Source organism: Coffea eugenioides, chromosome 2 (assembly GCF_003713205.1).
Source record: "Coffea eugenioides isolate CCC68of chromosome 2, Ceug_1.0, whole genome shotgun sequence".
NCBI lineage: Eukaryota > Viridiplantae > Streptophyta > Magnoliopsida > Gentianales > Rubiaceae > Coffea > Coffea eugenioides.
In genome coordinates this window covers 7340625-7359207 of record NC_040036.1, presented here as the reverse complement: position 1 = coordinate 7359207, position 18583 = coordinate 7340625, and the positions used below count along the sequence as shown (strand labels likewise).

At 38.3% G+C, this 18583-nt stretch overlaps 2 protein-coding genes and 1 pseudogene across 3 annotated transcripts; 2 read left to right on the top strand and 1 right to left on the bottom strand.

Annotated features, from left to right (window-relative positions):
* Positions 1-10: 10 nt before the first annotated feature.
* LOC113755534 (protein NRT1/ PTR FAMILY 5.7-like) lies at positions 11-430 on the top strand. Its single transcript, XM_027299515.1, has one exon. It carries the CDS (start codon positions 11-13, stop codon positions 428-430), a length of 420 nt encoding a protein of 139 aa, XP_027155316.1.
* A 1177-nt stretch (positions 431-1607) lies between these two features.
* Positions 1608-4343, top strand: LOC113755518 (annotated as a pseudogene).
* Positions 4344-9085: 4742 nt separating this feature from the next.
* Positions 9086-15525, bottom strand: LOC113763758 (protein NEDD1). 2 transcript variants are annotated; one of them, XM_027307674.1, is made up of 10 exons: positions 15180-15525; positions 14945-15057; positions 14025-14285; positions 13792-13896; positions 13384-13449; positions 13071-13292; positions 11534-12097; positions 9999-10616; positions 9549-9728; positions 9086-9473 (listed from the first exon to the last, which is right to left on the bottom strand). In XM_027307674.1, exons 1-10 carry the CDS (start codon positions 15334-15336, stop codon positions 9366-9368), a joined length of 2394 nt encoding a protein of 797 aa, XP_027163475.1. In that variant the 5' UTR covers positions 15337-15525; the 3' UTR covers positions 9086-9365. The 2 variants fall into 2 exon arrangements, with proteins under 2 accessions (XP_027163475.1, XP_027163476.1); XM_027307675.1 differs by having other exon boundaries at positions 11534-12094.
* Positions 15526-18583: the final 3058 nt, after the last annotated feature.

Here is an 18583-nt window from a genome sequence, read left to right as displayed (position 1 = left end):
ACCTCATCCCATGTCTAAGACGAGCTACAGGCAACAATCGTGGCCTGAATATCCTTCAAAGGATAGGTATAGGTCTGGCATTTTCAGTCCTGGCATTTGCAATTGCTGCATTAGTAGAAAGAAGAGGTTAAGAATGGTTGAATCAGCGCTATCTCCATCAATGACTCTGAGTGTGCTCGGGCTAGCTCCTCAGACTATAATCCTGGGAATTGCAGAGACATTTTCTCTCGTGGGTTTCCAAGAGTACTTGTATGAGCAGATGCCTGATTCAATGCAAAGTTTAGGGATGGCATTTTATCTGAGTGTGATTGAAGTTGGACGCCATATTAGTTGCTTCCTCGCATCTCTGGTAGTGCTAATCAGCGAGATGTTTGGGACAAGTTGGATCGGCGAAGAGTTGAACAGCAGTCGGTCGAATAAATTAGATTAGTTGATGACCATCGTAAGTGGCCTTAATCTATGTTTCTATGTGTTTTATGCGCGGAGACATCCCCACAAGCATATAAACAGGAATTTATTTGTGGAATAGTCAGCAGAGCAGAACTTGCGAAATTTGCACCAGTGTTTTAGATTACGCAAGTGATCAGTCAGGCCTCCAAGACTCAATCTCTTTAATACGACACTTTATATATTTACGTTGTTATGTATATATTTTGAATTCCCGAGATTGAATAGTCATATGGCGCATGCATGACCTTTCATCTTTTGGCAATGGAGGCCCGTCCGTATTAGAAAACCTTTTGGTATATTATATCGTCAATCTGTTGTTTCCATTCAGAACCCAGCATAGAATTAATTGCTCAATGCTTCCTGCGTACCGTCGTTAGCCTGTAACAAATATTCAATCTCAAATTATTTGTAGACCAAAGGTATCATCTTGAAAAGTTTAAATCTACTGGTGAGTTGCAGATAACACATTAGGTAATCAAGTGGTTCTAAAACTGTTTCGTTCAATAGATTATGAAATCCCTCATGTTTGAAACTTTGAAGAATCTGTTCCTCTAAAACTTTTGGTTATTATAAACAGGAATTATCATCTACGCCTGTAAGTGACATTGGACTTTTGAAGGAGTATCAGATCCAAAGTTGAGCTGCGTCGTTGTGTGCGCTTTTCCGTAGCATACCTTTGTGCGGTGTCGTATTTGTATCTTCTTCTTCAAGACAATCCTGGTAGGATTTTATCTTGTGATACTTTAGAGGAATATATGGCTTTCAGGATAACAATTCAATACGTGCCAAAGCTGATTCCATACGTAAGGTTGGTGCTCGTTTAATACAAGTGCTGATCACTTTGCGTAAAAATGGCAATATATGCAGCTAATTGAACACATTAATTTACTAACCACTATGATGTTGTAGACTTGAAATATTCAATTTTTTGCTTTTCTGTTTCCAAACTTTTGCCTAGACAAGTAATAAAAAACCAAACAGCTAGCCCCCTAACATGTGAAGTAGAAACGTAGAGAGTTCATGGAGCACCACATCTACATATAAAAACTCCTACAAGCTGAGATGTCCACGCCCAATAGCGGGATTCCTAATTCAAGAATTCCTACTCTAAAGTTTGGTGGCCTTTGACCATTGTGATGAGTTCAGTCAAAACGGATATGGAGCAAGAAATCCAGAAGGCGAGCAACGGTGAAACAAAACCAGCTGATGATCAAGACTACAAGTGGGTACATGATTCATCCATAGATCATAAAGGAAACGTCCCATTACGAAGTTCAACGGGTGCATGGAAAGCTTCCATCTTCATCATTTGTAAGGCCTTCATTGGCATTTCTTTTTCTTCTTTTATAAAATATACGACACTAATGTATGCTTTTTTAGTGTTTTAATTCGTCGCTGCTTGCTTCTACGTGGCCTCAATTTGGTCCTTTTTCTCGGTTGTTGAGCAACAAAAGATAAAGAATTCTCCGCACAACAGTTATTTCGTCGTTTTTGAAAATCATTTTTCCTGGCTTAAAACCATAAATTCTCCCCAAAAGCTCCTACTTTTCCTCTTCCATTTGGACTAATCCCACTTTGACCCCCCAGTCTTTACATATAATTGATACGTGCCCCTAATTTTTATTTTTGGACGTTTTGCAGGTTAAAATATTAAGTATGTCCTTTCACATTTCAATAGAAGTAGACAACAATATAAAAGGTGCATGCATGCATTTTCTTGAATTCTAAGGACTGATGTACTTGCTACTCCTAAGATGAAAGTGGGGCTTGATATGCATCAAATAGTCTTCGCTAGTCTGTGGTTGGTGTGATTTGGGCTAATTGGAAACTCTACGGTACAAGATGTACGGTAGCAATAATTGGTAACTCGAATTAGGATGTAAAGCTTCGACATTAAAAATTACTCATTCCATGATTCAAAAATGGTTCTTCAACTGAATGTAACCTCTCTTTTTTATCTTGTTACTTTTATTAGTTAAATCACTAATTTTGGTTGTCTCGTTGGCCAAAAAAAAATCTTGCTCACGCATTGGCATCGCAAAGCGATTGAGTTCAGTGAAAGACTGGCATACTTCGCAATAGCAATGAACCTTGTCATCTACCTAACAGAGGTGCTGCATCAGGATCTCAAAACTGCAGTAAAAAATGTCAACTATTGGACGGGAGCCACAACATTGATGCCTTTATTCGGAGCGTTTCTGGCAGATGCATATCTTGGCCGATTCTTTATGATCCTGCTTTCTTCCATCATTTATCTCTTGGTAAATTTTTTTTTTTTTCATTTGGGTCAACTTTGGTTTGATAAAGCCATATATAGTCATACATGGAATCCAGATTGCCAACTTAGCTGCAAAGTTAATTGACTTGGATTACAGGGTTTGAGCCTCCTAACAATGTCTGAACTCATCCCCAGCATAAAGCCATGCAATATTGACAACTGTGGCCATCCCAGAAAAGTTCATGAAATGGCCTTCTTCATCGCACTATACTCTCTCTCCTTAGGAACCGGAGGATTCAAGCCTAGTTTAGAAAGCTTTGGAGCGGATCAGTTTGATGATAATCACTTAGAGGAAAGAAAGCAGAAAATGTCATTTTTTAACTGGTGGAATTTTGTACTTTGTTCTGGGGTCTGGCTAAGTTTGACAGTCATTGTTTATGTGCAAGATCATGTTGGCTGGGGTGTCGCAAGTCTAGTTTTGACTCTTGGTATGGCCATAGGCTTCATAGTTTTCTATCTCGGCAAGCCATTTTATCGATATCGGGTGCCAGAGGGCAGCCCGTTGATGCCAATGTATCAGGTTCTGGTCGCAGCAATAATCAAGAGAAATCTACCGCATCCTTCAAACCCTGATTTATTATATGAAGTTCCGAGATCTGAACACATTAAAGGAAGGTTACTATGTCACACGAGTAGTCTCAGGTAAGGAGAAGTTAAAAGTGATTATTTGCATTCCAGTGCTTGCCGAATGACAAGCCTTAATTTCGTTCTGCTGTACTCTGGTCCTCAGATTTCTTGACAAAGCTGCAATATTTGAAGATAATGACATGCAGTTGCAACAGAGGAAGCATAATCCATGGAGATTAGTTACAGTTACTATGGTTGAGGAGACCAAGCTTATAATGAATATGTTTCCAATATGGTTCACTTCCTTAATATTCGGCGTTTGTAATTCTCCGGCTGTAACACTATTCGTTAAGCAAAGCAGCGCAATGGACAGAAAATAGGCAGCAAATTTGAAATTCCACCTGCTACTGTGGGATTTCTTGGTGCACTGACCATGTTACTCACAATTACATCCTACGAGAAGATCCTAGTTCCGGTTCTAAGAAGAGCCAGAGGCAACGAGCGTGGCATAAAAATCCTTCAGAGAATAGGCGTAGGGATGGTCTTTCCAGTCTTAGGAATGGCAATTGCAGCATTAGTAGAAAGGAGGAGGCTAAGAATGGCCGAAACAGAAGCTGTACTCCAAGGAAAAGCAGGGGAGTCAGCCCCCATGAGTGTATTTTGGCTGGCTCCTCAGATCATGATTTTGGCCAGTGGAGACGCCTTCTCTCTTGTTGGTTTGCAGGAGTACTTTTATGAACAAGTTCCAGACTCAATGAGGAGTTTAGGTCTGGCATTCTTTTTGAGTGCGATGGGAGTATCACAATTCATCAGCAGCTTCCTGATAACTATTGTAGCGCACGTGACACAGAAGTCTGGGGTTAGTTGGCTCAGCAAGGACTTGAATGGCAGTCGTTTGGATAAGTTTTACTGGCTATTAACAGCCATGGCTGGTCTAAATCTATGTCTCTATATCTTCTTTGCTAGGAGGCATTCCTACAAAATCATAAAAGGAAATGTGACTGTTGCAGATTGTCAGGGGGGTGATGGAACAGTTTCAGTTGCATAGCAACAATTTGTACGGCCTTTGTCATTATTGCAGGACTAATAAAGCTTTTCAAATTTTAGAATACCAATGCCGCCTCTAAAAACTGACTAAATTTAGAGGTATGAATTAAGTAAAATCCCTCCAGAGCATATAAGCAAAAAGCCAAGCTGTGTTGTGATTCTCTTCTCCAGCTTTGCTAACCGCTCTCATATTTTAAGCTACCTTTGTTAGTCAAAATTCTTCCTTCACTCGAGTCTTTAATGTGCCTTTGGTATATAAGGTTAAGAAGGTTAAGGCGCCCGGGGGGAGGGTTGGCCGAGTATACCTGTCAACATTGTCAACATGTCAGGTTCGGTTCAGAATTGAATATTCAGGACTTGGACCCATTTATTTATACTTGTTTCGGATTTGACTCGTATATTCGACGGATCTTATATTTGATCTTCCAAATCCCAATCTGGTTGGGTTCAGATACGGGCTGAGTATTCCCATACCCAAAATTTAATATTCCGTATTCGACCTGCTTTTTTTAATTAGAAAAAACAGGTTTGGATCTGATTCCGGATTGGACAAATGTAATTATATCTATAACCGTACTAGGGAAACAAATAGCGGATTCAATTAGGGTTTGGGTCTAAACCCAAGTCGTTGATAGGCCTATGGAGAAAAACGGGTAGCATAGGAGTTGAAATTCAAATACAATCCGCTTTTTTATTAGGAAAAATGAATTCAAGTTTGGGTCAGACAAATGAAATTATATTTATATTCGTACTTGAGAAAAAATAGCGGATTTGAGACGGGTTCGAGTCTAAAACCAGACTGTTAACAGGCCTATGGAGAAGAAGTGTAAGTGAAAAATTTTGCATTTCAAACCTAAAAAAAAAGGGTGTCAAGGCTTGCTTTTTATTTGACGGGTTTTGGGGCCAGCCGTACCAGGATATTAGGCCTCAAAACATTGGGAGGATGTTTGTGTAAGTCATGCAAAATGGTTGGTTCCTATTTGACCTTCTAATCCAACTCTCGGACTAGCTTTGCGGTCAGACGCCCATTTGGTTGTGTAACCAAAAGTTGATTTCTTCGAATTCTTATACCAATCAGCAAATCGTTTACTTAGCGCTGTTTTCACATTCACCCGGTTTCCGAATTTCAATTTGGTTCGTCCCATTCTCATTGTTCTAGCGGCTAGCAACTCCAAACTAGATTCAAGACATCCCACTTTATATCTAGCATCATAAAAGCATCAGAGACAGGAGATCGGGAAGGATACCAAATGACCCAACTTTGAAGCAGTAGATCAAGAATGTATCAAATAAATTATAAATAGTATTGCTCCATTTATCTTTTCTCTTAGTAGTATAAGACTAGAGGAGTTGATACATGAAATAAAGATCGAGATCAATTCTCTACATCATTTCCGTCTCGGATGGATCTGCGATTGACGGTGCATCAGCAGGGGCGGGGCTTGAATCGCAAACCTGATCACATTTCCCGGCGCAGTCAAAATTCGTGATTCCAACTTCATCCACACAAGAAAGGGCACATAAGCGACGACAAAGGTTGTTGGTAAAGACCCCAGTAATTGGATCTTCGCCATTGTTTGAGGCCGCCATTGCCACGGTGAAAAATAACAGCATCATCAGAGCAACACCCATCTTCTTGGCCTCCATTTTGTTTCTCTCTTAGTAATGCTTGACATCTGATCGCATAGCCCAAACCCTTATTTATACTAGGAAAAAGTAGCTGCCATTAATGTTCAATAACTATTTTGTTCATGGGATTTGGAAAATCCAATTAATATATAATTATTACTTTCCATATGATGCACATACAGTTGAAAGCATTTATGGCAGGAAGCATTTTGTGAAGGGTTTTACCATATTTACTCTCCAACGACCAAAATTAATGCCAATAAGATTTGATGAGTCTTCCCGAGTATGCAACTACGCAGATGGTCTGTCAAAGCCCTCTTCTTAACACCAAAATTCTCTAATTTTGCCCTCTAATTTTTTTTTTTTGTCTGTAAAAAAAAACAAAATAACTGCTGTTAGGAGTTTTTTCCTTACATGCTTTACGTATTCATAATATTGATGGTTCAATTGTAATTTAGAAACAAGAAATGGTGGGCACACATTACCCAATAGATATGGAAATATTGTAAATCAAGATACTCAATGAAATAAAACTGAGATCCATGAGCATCATCCATCTATTTATGTGTTCTTTACGACGCTGACATTTCTAGTTTTATACGATGGGGTCTGCAGATTGATTGTTAGGCGGTGATGGCATTAGAACGAATTCCCTTTTTTAAAAAAAAAAAAAAATGTTTAAGGGACAATGAGAAAGGAGAGATCTTAAAGTGTAGTAGTAGGAATCTCAAATTACCTAACAAATGTCCCTAATAGTTAAGTTAGATCATTTAGAACTTAGGAACCGCTAGAAGAAACAATTCGCCCTATTCTTGGCTGTTTAAAATGTGGTGATTTTGTTTATTGAAAAGCTAGGAGCATCGGTAGCAACACTTCAAATTATTATTCTTTGTATTTTTTTACAAAAGCAAATTAAAGAAAATGTAGTACCATTAACATTATTCTAAAAATTTTCTCAAATGTTTTAATTCTCTCTTGACTTTTAGCCTTTTTTAAACCATGAAGTTTTTATGAAGCTGCACTAAAATTTTTTTTAGTAGGATTGTTGATTTTGACCCAAAAAATTGAAAAATCGCAAAAGTCCATCTCATGTCAATCGCAAAATAGGGTACCCGAACCGGTTTTAGAATACGCTAGCGGATCGAATCGCGATCGCGATTCGCAGACTTCCAAAACTCTAGGTACTCGGCTTGGTTCACATGTAATGGTATACTTGTAATTTTGTCCATTAAAACTAAAATTAATTGGTGAACATGTAATTATCTTTCATCAAATTTTATATCTGAGATGATGTATTTACTATTTCAACAATATAAGAGCTGTTAGCTTTTTTTTTTTTCCAATCAACTATTATTACTGTGGTCCGAGAAAAAAACAATAGTATCTATTGGAACATTAGAGTGGATGTGTTTTTTTTTTTAATAAGCAAGAGATTTTTTTTTCGTAAGTAAAAAATTTTAACTTAGAATCTCCTACTTACAATCCTTTTCATATTATCATCCAATCCAACACGTTTCCTCGGAGTAAAAGTGTGTTGAATTAAAAATAGACTATAAATGTATTTATTATGGGTGATTTATTCTGTCTCCACTGATTAAAGATTAATCTAATACAACAAGCATTACAATGCTACAAGTTTTGTTTCGAGAAATAGAGGAAACATGCATCACATGTGTAAAATTTGAGAAAGTCACACATGAATATTTGGCCATAGCGGATATTCAAGAATCAGTACATGAAAACTCTAAGTCCTAAAGGCTCGACCTTAGTTACTAGATCAAGATCTCCTCGACAACTGTTAATTTGTTAATTATGTAATATATTTATTTTTTTGTTGTTGAGGATAAGTGTTATTTAAAAACTTATTTACTATGAATATGTGAGCATTGATGGTTATGTGATCCCTTTTAACAAATAATGAATTAAATTTAAATAAATTTTTTTAGACTTTTAAGTGTTTTTTTAATTCTCAATGATGAAAAATGTGATTTTTTTTTTTTAAACTTGGGTACCATATCGAGTACCCACTGTGTAGGAGGGCCAATTCTCTACGGACACATGTCAGTTCGGCCTTGCTGACGAGTCTGTTTGGCCTTCAACCACGAGTCTTCTGGAGGCCGAACTGACTAAGGACGCCTGATCCGCCGGGATAAGGCCCAAGGTAGAGCTCAAGAGGAATTCCACCTCTCGTGACCTAGTAGGACTCATATTTAAGAATGGGATAACTACTAAGGGTAGAGGGATAACTTCGGACTCTCACATAACTATTCCAAATGACTATAAATAATGAATGAAAGGATCAGAAAAGGTACGCTTCACAATACTATTATTTTATCTATTCTCTTTTATTCCTGAACTGACTAGAGCGTTGGAATCACAATGGAAAGCTAGTCCCGCTATTTGGCTCACTGCAGGTCAGTTCGAAACCTCAGCAGGTGCTTTGTTCGGATCGTGATCTCGGCGTACTCTTCACACTGCTTCGCAAGGTAACCAGACATTGGAGTTCCCTTTGATCGTGGACTGATTACGATTCAAATGTGTCGAATTGATAGAACCAGTTCGGATCACAAAAGTTAGCTACGAGTTTAGGTGCCCAGCCCTTTTTAACACCCTTATTTTTTTAGTACAACTCGTAAAAACCTTCCCAACAACTAATTCAATACTTATAATTTTCCACAATCTATTTTGCCTCAAGCTAACGAGAACCCAACTAAGACCCCTGGCATTAATAGGGCTATAACTTCCTGCCGTAGCATGTATAATTTCGAGTAACGATTTGGAGTGCTACAAATTTCTTGCCTTCAAGAAAATACCCTTGCATACAAAAATTCAACTACCATGCGTTCTACACATGGAATTTTGGCCCTGTGCAATGTAAAGAAACTCGTGATACGGAACTACGCTTTGTTTGGTATTAAAAGAAGCACGACAGAGACTGAAGATGTAGGTTCAAACTGAAACTATTATCATACATTACATAATAAATCATGCTGGAAACCGATCCATCCCCTTGCAGACCTCAAACGTCTATGAAATCCGACGCTAATTGATCACATTGTCTGTACAAACGTTTTTCGGATGGAAGTTTAAAGTGAAATCGTTGAAGCACAACTGTACACGTCGAAAGCGAGTAAATTGCCATTTACTCTTGGGAGCTCTTCCCAAGTAAATCTTTTCCCCAACAAATCCCACCGTACAACCCGTAACCCCATTACAATTCACAAGGCCTTGGCCCAACGAAAAAACCCACAATAATACCTGACCGTCTACGTAAAAATCCTATTCCTACTATTAAGACAACATTGCCACATGTGAAAACCGAATAAAGTCACTTACAACGGCAGCGAGTCAAGATATTTTCACCAGAAATGACCAAAAAGAAGTTTTCTGGTGATCATAATAATTGCCGAAGTTGCTGTGTTTCCTTCCTAAGTGATTGAACTTCTTTCATAAGCTCTGCCTGGTTTTCCAGGATCAACCTCATCACACTTGATGTTTCCACCTGCCGGAAATTCCCAACAATTAGTTAACAGCCAGCCAAGAAAACGCAATAAACAAGACTCGCACTAAAACCCACCTCCTGCATATGAAATTGTCTTAAAATTTCTATATGAAGATTCCTCATATCTTCATGAATGGATTTCTGAAACGAAGAAAGAGTCTCTTCAAGGGTACGTTGAAACAGCTGCAGCGTAAATGAACTTCCCTGCTGTGAGTCCGGCTGCACTGTCGGCCTCAATGATTGCAAAACCCCACCCTGCCGCAAGATTAAAGGTTAACTGTGAAAATATGAAGAGGAAATATAGAATAGAAAGATGTATTAAGTTTTGTCAATTAAAAACTAGTCAAGCAGCTTAAATTTCAAACTGGGAACTACTTTACTGATGTAACCCATTTAAAGGGCAATGAAGGGAGCAGTCACTCTCTGGAAAAGCAATTTGGGGAGAATGACATAATGATTCTTTAACCCACAATTCATGGAGCAAAACTAAAATCAGAAAGCATAAATCAGTCTAATCATTCATACATTCATGGCCGGAAGAACCCCAGCTTCTGACGTCGATAATTTGTCAGACCTCGCCAACCAGCTATTCACAAGCTCTTCCCTTGTTTCAGCTCCTGTTTTCTTGGTTTTTGGAGAACCCACTGAAAGAGATGTTCCATCTGTAAATGATGGAGCAGTGCTTATCCTTTCGGCATAACTAGAAAACCTTCGTGGAAGGGACAATGAAGGACCAAGAGAATCAAGGCTAGCCTGACTTATACTGCTTCTCATAGCTTGAGTAAGAGACGATGAAGTATAGGAAACATGTTCAGAAGATCCAAATGAAGCCTCTTGAGTGGAGGTTTCTCTAACACGCAAGTTTGCCAAGCCTAGACTCGAGCTTATTAAAGAGCCCATAGTCTGGCTTGTGGTTAAAGTAACATCTTGTAATCCAGAAAACATTGATCCTGATGTCACATTGCTAGAATTCAGTGTTGCAAAACGTGAAGGCATATTAACTGATTGACGGAGTTGACTGAGTTTATCTGAAATCTTCTCACCACCCCAAGCTTCTGGAGGAGTAATTGATGAAGCATCAGTACTCCTGGAAGATGCAGTAGGGGTAGACGCAAACTGAGCGAAGGTGGAATAGGCATCATCCTACAAGATGGCAAGAACATCAAATCGCCATGCTCAATTCCCCAGTTATCAAATGTGCTTAAAACAGATAGTCAAAATACATAAATCTGGGAGGCATTGGGATGCATTTTATTCCAATTGTTAGTCAAACATGTTGGAACAACTATTTACTGATTTTAGCAGTCATATGAAGCAACATGATTTAGGAGGAGTTTATCCTCCACCTCAACACCCCCCAAGCCCCCTGCCCCAAAGAGAGAATGACAAAAACTGCTATTTTGCTTTCAGAAACATAAAAAATGCCCAGAGCTCGTGTATATGGTAATTCATAGGTTCGAACTTTGAAAACAATGCTGTACAAGAGAGAACAAATTCAGCAGCATCAAGACCAATATCATTTATGACTTTAAGTTTCCAATGTCTAAATAAATCAAATCAATCAACAAGGTTGGAAACTAGATTCCTTTAATGTCAGGTAGTAAATCATCCCATTAAAAAAACTTTTATTTCAGAATGTAATTGTTTTATACCCTAAAGAGTAAATGTGCATCAACAAAGTGTAAATCAACGATAACTGATGCTTATGCAATTGGTACCTTCATAGTAATGCCAAGTTTCTAACCTCAGCTTAGATAATGACAAAAACCTGTAATAGATGGTCATCAACTATCAACCAGTAGCCGAACAGCATTTTTTGTACAGAGATTTACTTTTAGTTTACCCTAAACCGATGAACCAAGGAGGGAGGGGGAGGGAGAGAGAGAGAACTAGATTGTGGATCTTAGTATCCTTCCAAGTTTCAACTACATTGGAACAACTTATGAGAAACAGATGTCTTACATAACAACTCAAACATAAAGCACAGTTTATTGAAAATTCCTGATCACAGAACTTAAATCAAGTGGGAAAAAAAATTGTCTCTAGTATCAAAGGCAAACCTGCTTGGAAATTGAAGAAGATTTCCAGTCAGATATTGGATGCATATCACTACCTCCATCCTCACAAAAAGGGAATCTCTTCGAAGATGGAAAGACCAAAGATGGTTTCTTATCACGATCCTTTTTCATACCCTCATTTTCGTCCCAGAATTTATCAAGTGAAGGAGTAATAGGCTGTACTTCCACAAGCGGAGAAAAGACCTCCATATCATCCTTGATATTATAACTACGAGGTGCATGTAATCTTGCCAAATTTCCCCCTGTCCATAAGCTGCTTCTGAGCGGTGTTTCGTCTGCTGTGGATATATCAGGTGTACTTGATGTAGATGCACCACTGCCCGACAGAAAGGAAAATGAGTCTGTTAAAGTACCCAAACGACCAGAATTTCGAGGCACTGAAGCTGTGGTTGAGACTGAAGTTCCTGTAGATGCAGAAGGAAGTGGATCGGGCATAAGAATTGAGTCCTCAACAGCACCCCCCAGAAGTGCAGATTCAGTAGTGCAGTTGCTTTCATTTACAATTACAGGTTTTGATCTTTGCCAACATAGACTTGTGACAGCCTGCTGGGAAAAAATCACCTCTTGTCAATGAAAACTTAGATAAACACCATATAGGAAAGTTATAGCAGCATGCATGTATATGATGATAATATAGTTGAACCACATGCCCGGATCTAATCACCCAACACTTCTGTAAATGTGCCAGTTAATGTTTGTTCACTACATAAGCTTGCCATTATGCATTAGTGTATTGCATGTGCCAGTTAAGCTTAGTATTTCCAGACAATAATCACTGATTAGCTATGGTTATAATGTTTCACCGCGTCATTAACATCCCAAATGAAGCGAAGTAGTGTTAAAACATTAGTCTAAGATGGATCATTTGGATTTTCTTTGGATAACAAAACTAATAAATGCTTTGGTCAAGATTCTCTCTGCCAATACTACTTGCAAAGATGAGGCACAGGCTGATCCTCATACAGTCCCATAGTTCCATTGCATTCTAATTCTTTATTCAATTCCTATTTTAACTACTTTTAGCAATATCCCTATCTGCAATATCATCAGGATCTTAAAAGTTGGTCTGGCATTCATTCTTAGGGGGCATTTGATAACTAAAGCAGGATCAGCAGAACCATCTTGAGAAGAACTACAGACCTACAAACAAACCTCAATGTTGATAAACTAAAATGCCTCCAATTTGGTAGAATATATTGCTAGTGATACATGTCTACACAGATTTGATTATCCAACATTCAGTTGTCATTCAGCGGTAAGAAGCAAAACCCAATTCTCTTTTTCTTCAAAATTTCTCTTTTGAGGCGTAGGATAAGGCTGCATTGGTGGGGCAATGAGCCCAAAGAGGAATAATGATTACGTAAGCCAGACCTTGTATTGTGGAAAAAGACCACCTCAAGCAAAACAAGAAAGATGCAAAGTATCTTTGGTGACCGAATGCAAAATAAACCACACATTAAACAGACTCTCTGAACTAGTAGATTGGACATCCAAAAGAAAAAGTTCAAAAAGAAATTACCTCTGAATTGCCATAAGCACGAAGAACTGTCAAAGGTTGTGGTTTTCCACGAACGTCATAAAAGACTACCCTGCCATTGCTTGTTCCAGCTGCCAGTGTTAATCCATCATCAGTGAATGACAGGGAAGAATAAGGTGCCTCGTAGGGAATGCAAAATGAAGGTCTCCTAGAACCCGAGTCAAATACATACAACTTCTTATCCAAACCAACAGTAGCAATTATCTGTCAAGATAAATCAGAATATCTTAAGCACAGAAAAGATTAGAGCTATATCTAGCTATGACATATACAAACAAGCATCATGAGAAGGTACCTTATCATTTGATGGTGAGAAACTGACACCAGAAGTAGGTGCAGAATGTTGCTTTAACCAGGAGACCTGTGATAACCAACAAAGAGCTCGTGTCAGATAAAGGTAAATATTTTATATGTGTGTGTGTGTCGAGAAGTCCACATCGGTTTTTTTTTTTTGGGGGATTGGGGGCCGGGGGGGGGGGGGGGAGAGAGAGAGTAATATCCGGGAAAAGGCTAAAATATGAGCATTGCAATTTGCAGAATTCTTTCATGCTATTAGATCATGGCTAGTGACAATGAAAGTATCAAACCAGCCAAGAACAAAAGCAGATTATTCATTTTCTTTGAATACAATATAAAACAGAACCAGAACATTAGCATAAAAGCAACCATAAAAGTTCATCATTTAATTGTTTATACAACACACCTTGGGACTGCGACCAGTGGTATCCCAGAGGTGGATAGACCCATCATCACCAGCTGTAACCAAAAGGTGCCTGCTTATCCTAGAATAATCAAGCACTCTCAGAACCTGGTTTTGAAATTATCAAAGAGAATCTACAAAATTAGAAAATAAAAGTACATGCATGCAAGGATCCAAAGTGTATATTTAACTTTCACCAGCTTCATAGTAAATTACGACTTGAATCAGAGAATAACCTGTTCATTTGGATCCTTTAGTTCAGCAGCCTTTGCACCAGAAGCAAGATTGTGAAGCATAAGATCACCATTAAGACTTATAGAAGCTAAGTGCTCATCTTTACAGTTGTAGATTACACCAGTTATGGTATCAGAATGACCTTTCAACCATTTGATGCAACGTTTGCGCTGCAAATCCCATATTCTAACAACTTGACCACTGCCTCCAGAACAAATATATCTAGAAGCTTTATTGCTAAAATTTATGGCGGATATGCTCTCCTGCGACATAGAATGACAAATTGAAAATTTTCAAAAACCTTTGAAATAACAAATAGAAATAATCTCAAGCCAGAGTATCCTCAGCATTTTTGTTAACTAAGAGAGGCAGCATCACTTGTCCAGTATATAGTATAATTCATCCATCACTACTATGATCAACAGAAAGGGAAAATTTCTCATACAACACAGTACTGCCAATCCTGCACTACCACAAAATTTCGCAACACCAGGGAGCTTCCATTGCTACGAATATCTTGCCAGAGCTTAGAGTTACAGGGAACAATAGTTAGCTTTTAGTGAACTACAGTAGAACTCTTTACCATTACATTCATCAGTCTCATATATTTTGATTGGAAACGTAACTTTAATCTTCAAAAGGGCACGGCACAGGTTTCTAGAACAAGATCCTCAGAATGATAATTTAATAAATTCAACAAACTGAATCTCAGATTTTAGAAATGAACGTGATATCCAATTACAGATGGCTGCCCCTCTCCAGATAGAACGAAAAAGGGGCAGAATCATTGAAGGGGAAATTCCATTGAAAATTACCACCAAAGAGCTACTAAACCCAGAAAGCTTTTCCCTTAACCGCTAAATCTAACCCCAAGGGAAACTGGAAAAAAAAAAAAAAAGGAGCAGAGAGAATTAAAATGTACCTCAATATTGTCGCCACTATCGGTACCTGCCAGTGGAATAGTCCCCAAGTTCTGCCCATTTTTTCTATACAGAGAAATTTTCTTATCATCTCCAGCACTGGCCACCACCAAATCTACCAAGAGATATCCAATTTCAAACAGTCCCGTCATTTTAAATGGTGAAAAAAAGCTCACAATAATGAAATCCCAGGAAAAATGTGCGAAAAGTAACGAGTCCAGTACTAGTACTACTCACTGGTGTGGTTCCACTTGATAGAGTTGACCTGGAAGCCTGAAGAAGGAGCATAGCTGAGAATGCAGGGATCTCGAGGCTCCACCGAGACGTCAAAGAGCTTGACGGTGTCTCCGCCGCTGGCGGCCAAGAGAATTTTTATTGAATCCGTCGGATTCATGAGGCGTTTAGCGCTTGTCCTCTTCTGGTGGTTCAGACAGATAAAAGCAAATTTCTTACTTACTTCATGGGGCGGATAATTCGAAAAACGGAAATTTAGAAAATTTATTTGAGAAGGGAAAAAAGAGGAGGAAGTGGTGGTGGGAAGGGTGGAGGGTGGGTGGGGATGATCATTTCAGTTTGCTGCTTTTGGCAATTTGATTTTGAAACCCTACTGAGAAGAGAGAGAGAGAGATGGAAATTCAAAAAAGTTTGGGCCAACAAAGTGGGCGCTCTCGTAAGTAAAGTCGTTTAAATGCCAAATGGTAAAGAAAATTAACAGACGAAGAAGAAATCGGTATGTGAGAGCATTATTCTAAATAATTTTTTGAAATAATTACTGTAACACTTTTTATGATGTGATGTATCTGAGATAAAAAGGTGTATTGAAAAATGTGTTTATGATGTAAACGAAAAATTTATTTGAAAAAATTTGCTATCCAAACATAGCCATCTTCTTGTCTCTTCCTAGATATCTGAGCGTCGGTCCTTTTTTATTTTATTCTTTCGAGACGATAACCTATTCTATCCTGAACAAGAAGGAAAGGTGTCAGTCTTTTTTTTTTTTAGACAATAATTGTTATATAATCTATTCCATTCTAGACTAGAAAAGATGGGGAGTCTAAAACGATTTGTGTTAGGGACTAGCAGGCACACTGATCATACTAAATTAAAAGGGTATTTTGACACCACCAATATTTTGACACCACATTTAAATTTTTTTTACTGTAAATAAAATTTGAACCCCTACGTATGGCTACGGCCCAACGAAGGAATTAAGTCCCACCTTCGTTATCTGAGCGTCGGTCATATTCAACTCTTACCCTTTTAAGCATTTGACATCCCAAAATTTTAATAGTACTAGTACTTTAAACATATCTACTCTATCCATGCCTTAGACATTTATATTTACTAGTTTTTTATGCCTCGCGCTACGCGCGAGGTTGCCCCAACTTGTGTTAATCTAATTTAATTGATGGCAGGTAGTTTAGTGTTAAATATTTGCGTTGTCAAAATGTGATGAACCGTGTCAAGTTTTTGTGCGCGGTGGCAGGATTGGTGTTGTTTGTGCATGCATGGGTGCCATATATTTGCATTGAAGTTGACACTTAGCAGTTTGGTTTGTAGTCGTGTGACAACTATTATGTTGTGTGTTTTTTTGTGAATCAGAGTGGAGGTTTTGAGGCCTCCTCTCCCGGACCGCAGGGGATTAGTCGGGCTCTGTAAGAATTGATCCGGACACCCCTGTGTTAAAAAAAAAAAAAAAAAGTGGAGGTTTTGTTCTATAAGAATGTGGAATGTCTTGTTAAATGGTGTGTGGTGCATGGTTGTTCATCTTCTTCTCAAGTATTTTTGATGATAAGTTTTTCTAGTAGCTGGTAGGAGTTTACGAGTGTTATAGTAGTATATTTATAAAAGAATTGTTTTGATATAGGAGTTTTGGAGTAGTGGTTCGTAAGTTTGTAATTTTTTTTTTTGCATTATTATGGAGATGAATCATGTGTCTATTAGTCAATTAAATGAAAATATCTATGCCTGGGTTATTCGGGTTGTGGTGGTAGAAAAAAGTCTTATTCGGCATGCTCATTACATGGGGGAATTCAAGTTCCAATCCATGAGCAAGCAAAAACAAGAACTAAAAATAATTGACACCAGTCTGTTTCATTGGCTTAATTGGCATCACAATGTAAGTTACCGAGTTCCCAAGAATCGATCTTGTATCCCTTGAAGATCGTATAGTTGATAAAATGACGGGCGTTTTGGGCATTCCAATCTCCTGCCCAAAGAGTATCACCGCCTACTGGGTTTTGCCTTCCAATAAGGGCATTCAAGCTAAATGTTACCAAAGGCCTGTGCAAAACAAATATCAATTAGAATCTGTTTGAGCTTTTCTTTGTTTTGACTGTTTATCATACCAAGAAACAGTGTTAACATACGTTAAAACAGACAAACATACCCTGTTTTGTTGAACAAAGCATTAAGTTCATCCCATCTTTTCATCGGAAGGCAACCTCTGCTAAATCCAAACAGTCCATCTTTACGTTTCTGAAAACGTGGGCATATCTTCATTGTTCCAACCTTATAGACGACTTGATCTTCTAAGGAACCTCCAATTCTGATCCGAAGAGGATTAAATGCTGCAATTTGCATAATGAAAGGTCTTTGAGCACTTACTTGCTACAGAAACATGGATATTGTCTGCCCTCTACTAATGTACCTAAGCAGTATTCAGGGAACAAATGCCAACAATTTTCCTTCATTTGTTCTCCACGACATCTTCAAATTAATCACATAAATTTACAGCTCCACCATCTTTTCTACGAGTTACTCCCAAAAAAAAAAAATACAGCATAGAAACTATGCAAGAACTATGGAGAACAAATAATCATGGAACAGACACAAGAATCTAATTATAGCTTCTCAGTTCTTGTAGAATTGTTTCCTAAACTAACATTAAGCTAGACGCTATTTTATGGAGTAAATTTTCTCATTTCAGACTTCTGCCATCCTTTTTAATTTTTTCATTCTTTTTTCCAGTTCAATTTTTGTCAAGCCAAAGAATTGCAGAAATTTAGACACGGAGTTGATCAGCATCTCAACTTTCATTTGCTCCAGGTTTAAGCAGATTCAAAGCAACCCATACCAACCTTTTATTGCATTGGCCAGAATCTTGTTCTTCAAATCCTGCAAACTTGTCATAAACCCATTAGTAAGTGGATTCTTAAAATTTCTTTTGCATTTAAACCATCAAGGAATGATAGCTTAAAACATGATGATTTATACCAAATTGAGGATTCCAGCCTTTCCCCACGGGCATTGATTATAATCACATTTGTCTTCAGGCCACCAATCTAAAGTAGCACAAATGAAGTTGCCATCAGTCTTGGCAATGGAGGTAACTCCTTTCACTTTCACCTTAACTTGTTCTGCTGCTGCTGCTGCTGCTGCTAAAGACAGACAAAGCCACCACGTCAAAAGAACACAACTCAAAAATACAGCTCTCGAACAGCCCATGTTGCCAAAATGGGAAAAAGATAAACTTTGCTGCTGAGTGGGTGACAAAGAAGCTTTACAATGCTGGCAATCCGGAATATCCGGTAATATATCAGGTTCGGTGACAATGATGCTCAATGGATCCGTTGCTAACATCTTACGCCGCTTCTGCCTTGCATCACCCCGTGGAACTGATCTGCACTTCTTGCCCGGTG

Coding starts and splice junctions, on each gene's coding strand:
- LOC113755534 (XM_027299515.1), top strand. CDS start 11: ATGTCTAAGACGAGCTACAGGCAACAATCGTGGCCTGAATATCCTTCA.
- LOC113763758 (XM_027307674.1), bottom strand. CDS start 15,336: ATGAATCCGACGGATTCAATAAAAATTCTCTTGGCCGCCAGCGGCGGA. Junction 14,286..14,944: donor ATAGTGGCGACAATATTGAG/GTACATTTTAAT, acceptor TCTATGTCGCAG/GAGAGCATATCCGCCATAAA. Junction 12,098..13,070: donor GTGCTTATGGCAATTCAGAG/GTAATTTCTTTT, acceptor ATTTTTTCCCAG/CAGGCTGTCACAAGTCTATG.